Raw genomic sequence first — 12,378 nt, forward strand, 5'->3', positions numbered from 1 at the left:
AGAGGGTAGGTTAGGTAAGTAGTGGGTAGGCAGGTTAGATAGGAGAGGGGGGGCTTTGACATTTACTTTCTTTGCTTTGGTTCCGTCCAGCCCCTTTTCTCCATATTACCGTGTGATGGAATAAATTCCTTGTATACAGTACAATTCTCTGCCTTTTGTCATCCTTACTCACTCCTACGGTCCAGACTCGCACCTATGGTCCAGACTCGCACCTACGGTCCAGACTCGCACCTACTGTCCAGACTCGCACCTACGGTCCAGACTCGCACCTACGGTCCAGACTCGCACCTACAGTCCATATCTCTTTCACTTCATGGAGAGTTTAGTTGTAGCAGGGTGTTGCGTTCCCTCTTCCTAGAGGCGTGCTTAACAGTAGCGTGGAATTTAGGATCATATCTATATTTACGCATATAGGAATCAACCGGAGGACAGTAGGAATGAGCAATAGGAGGACGGGCTCATTGTAATGTCTCGATGGAATGGAGTCAAACATGTGTTTTCCATATGTTTGATTTTTATGATACTGTTCTATTTATTCCATTCCAGCCATTACAATGAGTCTGCCTTCCCTTAGCTCCTCCCACCAGCCTCCTCTGGACTCAACCATCACTAAAAGGGCATCCAAGAACTAGACTTGAATAACCTAAGCTGTAGAAACGCAGTAAAGGTTTGATTAGATTAAACCCTTGTCTGACAGAATGACAGTAAATGCAGACCTAAGGGAGGAGAAGAGCTGTCTACAATGCAGACTGAATTACAGACGTAGAATCATATTTTGAGCCAGTTTGCTACAGTAGGAAAACAATCCTGCAACAAATGTGAATTATAATTAATGGACATTTTTGTAGGGGTTGTTAAATTTCTCGTAAGGGAAAATAAAGTCAGACATTCCAAAGTGGAAAGTACAAAATTCATAAGCCTTTTTAAACCTCAAATGTCCTATATTGCAGGAAAGTTCTCCTGCCACAGAATGATCAAATTAAGATCCTACATCTGTATCCTCCCTCTGTATGAGTGACAGTAAAACTCTAAAAGACAGAAAGAGTCGGGAACAGGGAGCAGTGAAATAACATTTATCACAAGTAAACAGATAAACGAACAACAAATATCACTGAGACGGGACTGTAATCTCATTTTAAGCCAACAACAAGCCAGTCGCTGCCACAATTTAGCTTTTTTTATGTATTTTTCTAGACGGGATAAACCTCCGCTTAAGGGGGCAATCGCAATACTGTTGCATTTAGACATCTGTCAGTCAGTCACATATCATTTTGGATTGAAAAAAAGGTACTTTGCACAGACCAACACATGATGCAGCTCCTACAGCCCTTAGAACTGACTTTAGACCTCCCCTGAAGGATGGCATGTCTGAGTGTCAATGGCTGGGGAGAGTTTGGCAGAAAACATGGATCCTTGGCCCGAGATTCGCTCTTGCTGCTGGTGATTCTCTAATCCACCTCTACGCAGGCGACACCATTCTGTATACTTCTGGCCCTTCTTTGGACACTGTGTTAACTAACCTCCAGACGAGCTTCAATGCCATACAACTCTCCTTCCGTGGCCTCCAACTGCTCTTAAATGCAAATAAAACTAAAAGCATGCTATTCAACCGATCATTGCCCGCACCTGCCCACCCATTCAGCATCACTACTGGACGGCTCTGACTTAGAATACGTGGATAACTACAAATACATAGGTGTCTGGCTAGACTGTAAACTCTCCTTCCAGACTCACATTAAGCATCTCCAATCGAAAATTAAATCTAGAATCGGCTTCCTATTTTGCAACAAAGCTTCCTTCACTCATGCTGCCAAACATACCCTCGTAAAACTGACCATCCTACCGATCCTTGACTTCGGCGATGTCATCTATAAAATAGCCTCCAACACTCTACTCGGCAAACTGGATGTAGTCTATCACAGTGCCATCCATTTTGTCACCAAAGCCCCATATACTACCCACCACTGCGACCTGTACACTCTCGTTGGCTGGCCCTCGCTTCATACTTGTCGCCAAACCCACTGGCTACAGGTTATCTACAAGTCTCTGCTAGGTAAAGCCCGCCCTATCTCAGCTCGCTGGTCACAATAGCAGCACCCACTCGTAGCACACGCTCCAGCAGGTATATCTCACTGGTCACCCCCAAAGCCAATTCCTCCTTTGGTCGCCTTTCCTTCCAGTTCTCTGCTGCCACTGACTGGAACGAACTGCAAAAATCACTGAAGCTGGAGATTCCCATCTCCCTCACTAGCTTTAAGAACCAGCTGTCAGAGCAGCTCACAGATCACTGCACCTGTTCATAGCCCATCTGTATACAGCCCATCTATCTACCTCATTCCCATACTGTATTTATTTATTTTGCTCCTTTTGCACCACAGTACCTCTACTTGCACATTCATCTTTTGCACATCTACCATTCCAGTGTTTAATTGCTATATTATAATTCCTTCGCCACCTTAACTCCCTTATTTGACCTTATTTGCACTCACTGTATATAGACTTTTTTTCTTTTTTTTCTACTGTATTATTGACTGTATGTTTTGTTCATTCCATGTGTAATTCTGTGTTGTTGTATGTGTCAAACTTCTATGCTTTATCTTGGCCAGGTCGTAGGTGCAAATGAGAACTTGTTCTCAACTAGCTTACCTGGTTAAATAAAGGTGAAATAAAATAAAAAATAAAAATTCTTTATAGACAAAGCAATACTTTTTTTGGCCAAAAATGTCAATCAATTGGCTACAAAAGGGCAGTCTGTGAGTATGTACAAAGATGAGACGTATCTTTTCTTATTTGTCCGTTTTTTATGTGGTTTGTGTGTGTGTGTGTCTTTACATGTATGTATCTACCTGTGCCAATAATCTGTATGAATGTACATGTGGTCCCATGTCTAGGGGCCAGTAGTCTTTGGTCTCTATCCCAAAGGCCTGTTGTTTTTCCCAGCTCAGTCACATTCAGAAAAACCTCCCGTCTCTCCCCATGTCTACAACGTCTCCTCATCATCATCTGCGGTCGTACTATTATTGAGGACAGGCATCGTCTCCTTCAGAGAGATGTCATCCACCTGCTTGGCACTGTTCTCCTCTGGTTCCTCAGGGATGGAGGGGTGGACGCTGTCTGGGTCTGAGTTACTGATGACGTAGCCAGGCAGGGTGGTGTGGGTGGACAGCGTCGGGGGTCCGTTGCTACGATAGACACGGCTGGAGAAGAGGGTGGTTGAGCGGATGGCGGGCCCGCCCCCAGCCAGCTGAGACTGGCTGCTGGAGCTGTTGTTGAGCCCAGTGAGCACTGAGCCGTAGCGGTAACGGCTACACACCACCGGAACCTTCCAGTCCAACGCAAGGTTCCAACGAGTCCATGTATTTTTTATCTCCGTTTGGACCTTTGGGGGAGATGAGGAGAGGCGGAGAGGAGGTTGTTGGGGAAGGAAGAGGGTTGAGGTGGGGTGGATACGGGAGGAAGAGCGTTTAGGTGGGGTAGTTGGGGGAAGAAGAGGGTTGAGGTAGGGTGGGGTGGTTGAGGAAGGAAGAGGGTTGAGGTGGGGTGGTTGGTGGAGGAAGATGGTTGAGGTGGGGTGGTTGGTGGAGGAAGAGGGTTGAGGTGGGGTGGTTGGGTGAGGAAGAGAGTTGAGGTGGGGTGGTTGGTGGAGGAAGAGGGTTGAGGTGGGGTGGAGGAAGAGGGTTGAGGTGGGGTGGTTGGTGGAGGAAGAGGGTTGAGGTGGGATGGTTGGTGGAGGAAGAGGGTTGAGGTGGGGTGGTTGGTGGACGAAGAGGGTTGAGGTGGGGTGGTTGGTGGAGGAAGAGAGTTGAGGTGGGGTGGTTGGGTGAGGATGAGGGTTGAGGTCAGGTGGTTGGGGGAGGAAGAGGGTTGAGGTCAGGTGGGTGGGTGAGGATGAGGGTTGAGGTCAGGTGGTTGGGGGAGGAAGAGGGTTGAGGTCAGGTGGTTGGATGAGGGTTGAGGTCAGGTGGTTGGGGGAGGAAGAGGGTTGAGGTCAGGTGGTTGGGTGAGGAAGAGGGTTGAGGTCAGGTGGTTGGGTGAGGAAGAGGGTTGAGGTGGGGTGGTTGGTGGAGGAAGAGGGTTGAGGTGGGGTGGTTTGGGGCGGAAGAGGGTTGAGGTCAGGTGGTTGGGTGAGGATGATGGTGAGAAAGAGAGAAAAGAGGAAGAGGGTGAATCTCAGCCCTGGTTTTTCTTATGTCAAAAGAACAGACATCTAAGGGGAAGCTCTCAACCTGAAGTGTCTTGCTCTGAAGGAAAGACCATTTATACTGTATACTGAGAATACAGAATACTGACTGACTGCCGTTACAACGGGAAAATTGTAGAGGGGGCAGATACGCGTGTGAACAACAGGCACAAACTTTTTCCGAAGTTGCCCGGAATGCCACGTGTGTCCACTTACAGTGCTTTCAGAAATTATTCAAACCCCTTCCCCTTTTCCACATTTTGTTACGTTACAGACTTATTCTAAAATGTATTAAATACATTTTCTTCCTCATCAATCTACACACAATACCCATAAAGACAAAAAACAGAAATACCTTATTTACTGTACATAAGTATTCAGACCCTTTGCTAAGAGACTCGAAATTGACCTCAGGTGGATCCTGTTTCCATTGATCATCCTTAAGATGTTTCCAGGACTTGATTGGAGTGGTAAATTCAATGGGTTGGACATGATTTGGAAAGGCACACACCTGCCTGTATAAGGTCCCAAAGGTGAACGTGCATGTCAGAGAAAAAAACCAAGCCATGAGGTCAAAGGAATTGTCCGTAGAGCTCCAAAACCAGATAGTGTCGAGGGAAGAGGAAACAAAAACATTTCTGCAGCATTGATGGTCCCCAAGAACAAAGTAGCCTCCAACATTCTGGAATGGAAGATGTTTGGAACCACCAAGACTGTCTGACAGAGCTCCAAAGTTCCTCTATGGAGATGGGAGAACCTTCCAGAAGGACTATGCCAAGCGTCACGTCTGGAGGAAACCTGGCACCATTCCTACAGTGAAGCATGGTGGTGGCAGCATCATGCTGTGGGGATGTTTTTCAGCGGCAATGACTGGGAGACTAGTTAGGATCACACTGGGGCAAAGGTTCACCTTTCAACAGGACAACAACCCTAAGCACACAGCCAAGACAACGCAGGAGTGGTTTCAGGACAAGTCTCTGAATATCCTTGAGTGGCCCAGCCAGAGCCCGGACTTGAACCCGATCTAACATTTCTGGAGAGACCTGAAAATAGCTGTGCAGCGATGCTCCCCATCCAACCTGACAGAGCTTGAGAGGTTCCGCAGAGAAGAATGGGAGGAACTCCTCAAATACAGATGTGCCAAGCTTGTAGCGTCATAGCCAAGAAGTCTCAAGGCTGTAATCGATGCCAAAGGTGTTTCAAAAAAGTACTGAGTAAAGAGTCTGAATATTTCTGTAAATGTTATATTTCAGTATTTGTTATTTTACACATTTTGTCATTATAGGGTATTGTGTGTAGATTGATGAGGGGGGAAAGAATTTTTAAAATCCGTTTTAGAATAAGGTTGTAATGTAACAAAATGTGGAAAAAGTCAAGCCGTCTGAAGACTTTCCGAATGCACCATATATCAGTACACTCGTAACAGCCTAAACATTACGAAACTTCCACGAAACGCCCTGTTGAGTTTTGGCCACATGACAGAAAAATGTGACCAATCGCACAACAATCCTTAAATGTCACAAGAAATTAGGTAGTATTTTTTGTCTTACAATAACATTATTCTCTGCTAATATAATATAATATAATTTATTTTATGTCGAACACTTTCATTATGTGATCTTGCAGACATTGATTCAGCTTTGATCTACCTTTATTTAAAAGAGTACCATTTGCCAGAGTAGCCTGTACCATCACTCATTCATATATCTTTATGTACATATTCTTTATCCCCTTACACTTGTGTCTATAAGGTAGTAGTTTTGGAATTGTTAGCTAGATAACTTGTTGGTTATTACTGCATTGTCGGAACTAGAAGCACAAGCATTTCGCTACACTCGCACTAACATCTGCTAACCATGTGTATGTGACAAATAAAATTTGATTTGATTTGATTTCTCTACTATCAGAGCAGAAGCTTTGGGACCTTTAGCTATCGGGAAGAGAGGTCCAGAAAAGTCAAATCCGCAGCCACGCCATACCAAAAAAAATCCCCACTTGGTCTGCTTCTCACTGTGTTTTTCTTAGGGTCAGATTTTGGGGTGGAGTCAAGCCTCTCGCTTCGCTTCACTTCCTGTCTGCCTACACCCACCACAGTGGTAGTAGCTATCATTGGTCACAGTCACACACCCATTAGTTGCTAACTGTCTACAAAGATTATATACACTCAACAAAAAAAGAAACAGACGTTTTTCAGGACCCTGTCTTTCAAAGATAATTCGTAGATATCCAAATAACTTCACAGATCTTCATTGTAAAGGGTTTACACACTGTTTTCCATGCTTGTTCAATGAACCACAAACAATTAAAGAAAATGCACCTGTGGAACGGTCGTTAAGACACAAACAGCTTACAGACGGTAGGCAATTAAGGTCACAGTTATGAAAACTTAGGACACTAAAGAGGCCTTTCTACTGACTCTGAAAAACACCAAAAGAAAGATGCTCAGGGTCCCTGCTCATCTATGTGAACATGCCTTAGACATGCTGCAAGGAGGCATGAGGACTACAGATGTAGCCAGGGCAATAAATTGCAATGTCCTGACTGTGAGACACCTAAGACAGTGCTACAGGGAGACAGGATGGACAGTTGATCGTCCTCTCAGTGGTTTGACCACGTGTAACAACACCTGCACAGGATCAGTACATCTGAACATCACACCTGCGGGACAAGTACAGGATGGCAACAACTGCCCGAGTTATACCAGGAACACACAATCCTTCCATCAGTGCTCAGACTGTCCGCAATAGGCTGAGAGAGGCTGGACTGAGGGCTTGTAGGCCTGTTGTAAGGCAGGTCCTCACCAGACATCACCGGCAACAATGTTGCCTATGGGCACGGACTTACTGTCGCTGGACCAGACAGGACTGGCAAAAAGTGCTCTTCTCTGACGAGTCACGGTTTTGTCTCACCAGGGGTGATGGTTGGATTTGCGTTTATCGTCAAAGAAATGAGCGTTACACCGAGGCCTGTACTCTGGAGCGGGATTGATTTGGAGGTGGAGGGTCCATCATGGTCTGGGGCGGTGTGTCACAGTATCATTGGACTGAGCTTGTTGTCATTGCAGGCAATCTCAACGCTGTGCGTTACAGGGAAGACATCCTCCTCCCTCATGTGGTACCCTTCCTGCAGACCCATCCTGACAAGACCCTCCAGCATGACAATGCCATCAGCCAGACTGCTCGTTCTGTGCATGATTTCCCACAAGACAGGAATGTCAGTGTTCTGCCATGGCCAGCGAAGAGCCCGGATCTCAATCCCATTGGGCACATCTGGGACCTGTTGGATCGGAGGGTGAGGGCTAGGGCCATTTCCCCCAGAAATGTCCTGGAACTTGCAGGTGCCTTGGTGGAAGAGTGGGGTAACATATCACAGCAAGAACTGGCAAATCTGGTGCAGTCCATGAGGAGGAGATGCACTGCAGTACTTGCAGCTGGTGGCCACACCAGATACTGACTGTTACTTTTGACTGTTACTTTGTTACTGTATATCATACTGTTACTGTATATCAGTATGTAACAACCTAAACATTACAAAACTTTAATTTGATCAAATAACTCTCAAGTAGAAAATGAGCAATACAATTTTATGTTGGCCAAATTCGACACTTTCCCATTGACCTTCATACAAAATGCTTTAGGCGCCGATGACGTGGACAACGTTTAAGGCAGTCCCTCGCACCTCTCTGATTCAGAGGGTTAAATGCGGAAGACTCATTTCAGTTGAATGGAATTCAGTTGTACAACTGACTAGGTCTCCCCCTTTCCCTTTCCCTTCATTTTCGAAAACAGACAGATTTTGGGGCAGATTTGGGGGCAGATTCAGCCCTCTTCTGAGCACTGATGGAGGGATTGTGCGTTCCTGGTGTAACTCGGTCAGTTGTTTTTGCCATCCTGCCTCTTCCTCTCTGGCTGAAGTTAGACAACTTATAGAGAGTGTAGAATCATCCACACTCACCTCTCCATTGCAGTAGCAGTAGATGATGGATACAAAGAAGCCCTGGAAGAGACAGAAGAGTTGAGAACCAGTGTAATAGAAAAGAGGAGTTTATTTTTGTGTTGCAGATGCTATTCAATTCCATTCATACTCTAAAGCAATGGAAGGTTGATAGCATTGCGAAAACTTTGTCAATCTGGTGACATATCCCAGGGGGAAAAGTACAGATCTTAATTTGATCACTCTTTTGTTGCTGAGAATGTTCCTGCACAGAAGGATATGCAAACTTGTGTATTACTGGTTTAAAAAGGCTTCTAAAGTTTGTAATTTCCACTTTAAAACATCAGACTTGAGTTAGCCTAACAAAAATTGTATCAACCCCTACAAAAATGTCCAATAATTATAATCCACATAATAATTAACATTTCCTTTTGCTGCAGGATTATTTCCATTCTGTAACAAACTGGGTCAAATTAAGATCTTACATCTGTACTCTTCTCTCCTTCATTCTATGTCTCTATTCAACGTAACACATATTTACTGATATGGCTTATTAATGTATGAGATGTTTTGATATAATTCATATTCATATTTCAACCTTTATTCCTCAAATCATTATTACTCCATATGAAAAGGTCATGCATTGATTGGCATCACTTCTGCTATATCTTACAGACCATTATATCTGTTCTTCTCTCTTTCAGATATTCCCCTTTCCTCCACTCCTGCCTGTCTTTGTGCAAGCAGCAGCACCCTGTTGCGCTATGGAAATGTTGCAGATCTATGGTGCTGGCTGGCTTTGACTCTTTGACTGAGCTAAATCAGGCATGTGACTAGCCTAGTAAGGTGATGTGAAGAGACATGGTGTTGTTCTCACTCTTTTATCGTATCACCTCCTTCAGCTGGTAAACAAAGATACACAATGAGTCAAACTGTCAAATTATTCAGTGATGGTGACTCATATGTTCACTCAAAAAAGTGGAGATGTAAACTTTGTACATAAAATACATAGCTATAATGTTTGTATGAAAATTATCCCCACTATACACTGTGCTATATGAAGAACAATTCCTTAGAGGAATACAGCCAGGATGTACATGTAGAAACTGAATAATGCCTTGTGGGAATACAGCCAGGATGTACATGTAGAAACTGAATAATGCCTTGGAGGAATACAGCCAGGATGTACATGTAGAAACTGAATAATGCCTTGGAGGAATACAGCCAGGATGAACATGTAGAAACTGAATAATGCCTTGGAGGAATACAGCCAGGATGTACATGTAGAAACTGAATAAAACTGAATAATGCCTTGGGGAATGGGGGAATAATAATGCAGCCAGGATGAACAATAATGCCTTGGAGAAACGCCAGGAATGTAAAACTGAATAATGCCTTGGAGGAATACAGCCAGGATGAACATGTAGAAACTGAATAATGCCTTGGGGAATACAGCCAGGATGAACATGTAGAAACTGAATAATGCCTTGGGGGAATACAGCCAGGATGAACATGTAGAAACTGAATAATGCCTTGGGGGAATAGGGCTATGATCTACATGTAGAAACTGAATAATGCCTTGGAGGAATACAGCCAGGATGTACATGTAGAAACTGAATAATGCCTTGGGGGAATACAGCCAGGATGAACATGTAGAAACTGAATAATGCCTTGGGGGAATAGGGCTATGATCTACATGTAGAAACCGGATAATGCCTTGGGGGAATACAGCCAGGATGTACATGTAGAAACTGAATAACTTTTTGTGGGAATACAGCCAGGATGTACATGTAGAAACTGAATAATGCCTTGGGGGAATACAGCCAGGATGTACATGTAGAAACTGAATAATGCCTTGTGGGAATACAGCCAGGATGTACATGTAGAAACTGAATAATGCCTTGGAGGAATACAGCCAGGATGTACATGTAGAAACTGAATAATGCCTTGTGGGAATACAGCCAGGATGAACATGTAGAAACTGAATAATGCCTTGTGGGAATACAGCCAGGATGTACATGTAGAAACTGAATAATGCCTTGTGGGAATACAGCCAGGATGTACATGTAGAAACTGAATAATGCCTTGGAGGAATACAGCCAGGATGAACATGTAGAAACTGAATAATGCCTTGTGGGAATAGGGCTATGATCTACATGTAGAAACTGAATAATGTCTTGTGGGAATAGGGCTATGATCTACATGTAGAAACTGAATAATGCCTTGGGGGAATAGGGCTATGATCTACATGTAGAAACGGAATAACGCCTTGTGGGAATACAGCTATGATGAACATGTAGAAACTGAATAATGCCTTGGAGGAATACAGCTATGACGTACGTGCAGAAACAGACAGAATATGAAGGGATTCATTTAGCTAACTGGAGACGAGGGGAGGCAAACACATTACAAAACGCATTTGAAACTAACGTGGAAACACAAACCATGAGGAAAGCTGTTATCCTCTGGGTAATTCCATAGGAAGACAACTAAACAACAAAGATGAAAGTTCTGTACATGACATCCACTATTGTAGTCAACACAGTGATACATTTTGCGTGGCTAGTCAAACTTCGTTGTAAGAAAAAAATCTTTGTTCTTTCTGTCAGAACAACTATTAAAGCGACAACAAAGAGTCTAAGATACGATGAGCAGCTCATAAGAGGTTTCTGATAGGCCAGCTGTCAGTCAGAGTAGCTCTTTTGAACAACAGTTGGTTGTCTCTATAATTATCCCCTTAAATCATTCAATTCAAAATCATAAAAATCTGATTTGAAGCTGAAATGTTATATTAGTAGAATGATAATACATTGTTTCGTGATGAGCTCCTAACGGGGTGTCCAACACACTATTACCCTGTCTGGCTCAGCTGTGATCAACTGACATTAAACAAAAGGCTCTCATGACTGACTGAGAGTGAACATGATCTGTCACAAGCCCTTGGTCCGGAGAAGGACCTTCCCTGTCTTTATTGGCCTCGGCTAGACTCGGTTAGACAGGGAGATGAAGGGAAAGTGCCAGGATGCAGGGAATCTTCCAACCTGCCCGAGGCTCAGTCTCTGACCTGTAGCAGACCCTGTCAAACCACACCAGTCTGAGTGAACTATTCAGAGTGAACGCTACAGAGCCAATTCTACAGAGCAAAGTAGCTTTCACTGCTTAACTCCTGTCCCAAAGTCTTTTTCATTTGTAACTACTTTAAAGCTTTATTTTAAAACTGGATCCTACTTCATTTAATTGAATACTGTTTTATCAGCTTTCAGAGACACTTTCAATTTTGAGGGGTGAGAGGGTTCTCCTGTGGAATTTAAATTGTGTACTTCCCCTCCCCCCTAAAATCCTCATTCAATTTAACGATTTGGCTTGAACGGGTGGGGAACATCTTTCAGAATATAGTGGCTTATTCTACCACATCAGTTAATTCATTAGGGAAACAGCATAGAACACACTTATAAAGGTAATGATGGGTTACATGCACTAACCTTAATTTGAATAACTATTATGAGCTAGGCCTACCGAACATAGTGAACACCATCCATTTACAGTGGATACTGTTTGTTATCTATGCTGTACATCCGGGCTGCCCAACCCTCTTCCTGGAGATCTACTGTCCGGTGGGTTTTCAGCCCAACCCTCTTCCTGGAGATCTACTGTCCGGTGGGTTTTCAGCCCAACCCTCTTCCTGGAGATCTACTGTCCTGTAGGTTTTCAGTCCAACCCTAATTTAGCATATCTGATTCAGCTAGTTAAGGTCATGTTGAGCAGCTAATTAGTAGAATCAGGTGTGTTAAATTAGGGTTGGACTGAAAACCCACAGGACAGTAGATCTCCAGGAAGGTGGTTGGAATGAAAACCCACAGTATGGCAGATCTCCAGGAAGAGGGTTGGCCTGAAAACCCACAGGACGGTAGATCTCCAGGAAGAGGGTTAGACAGAAAACCCACAGGACAGTAGATCTCCAGGAAGAGGGTTGGACTGAAAACCCACAGGACAGTAGATCTCCAGGAAGAGGGTTAGACTGAAAACCCACAGGACAGTAGATCTCCAGGAAGAGGGTTGGACTGAAAACCCACAGGACGGTAGATCTCCAGGAAGAGGGTTAGACTGAAAACCCACAGGACAGTAGATCTCCAGGAAGAGGGTTGGACTGAAAACCCACAGGACGGTAGATCTCCAGGAAGAGGGTTGGCCTGAAAACCCACAGGATGGTAGATCTCCAGGAAGAGGGTTGGCCTGAAAACCCACAGGACGGTAGATCTCCAGGA

General features: G+C 44.2%; 1 protein-coding gene across 1 annotated transcript in view; it reads right to left on the minus strand.

Moving 5' to 3' along the window:
* Positions 1 to 2,103: 2,103 nt before the first annotated feature.
* LOC115119027 (parathyroid hormone 2 receptor-like) overlaps positions 2,104 to 12,378 on the minus strand; it is a 117,808-nt gene continuing 107,533 nt past the window's right edge. Inside the window, exons 13-14 of the mRNA XM_065017213.1 lie at positions 8,135 to 8,176; positions 2,104 to 3,379 (exon numbers count right to left, since the gene is read on the minus strand). Coding sequence (XP_064873285.1) covers positions 2,981 to 3,379; positions 8,135 to 8,176 — 441 coding nt within the window. The 3' untranslated portion in view covers positions 2,104 to 2,980. The remainder of the gene's footprint in view (positions 3,380 to 8,134; positions 8,177 to 12,378) is intronic.

Source organism: Oncorhynchus nerka, linkage group LG1 (assembly GCF_034236695.1).
Source record: "Oncorhynchus nerka isolate Pitt River linkage group LG1, Oner_Uvic_2.0, whole genome shotgun sequence".
NCBI classification, from domain to species: Eukaryota; Metazoa; Chordata; class Actinopteri; order Salmoniformes; family Salmonidae; genus Oncorhynchus; species Oncorhynchus nerka.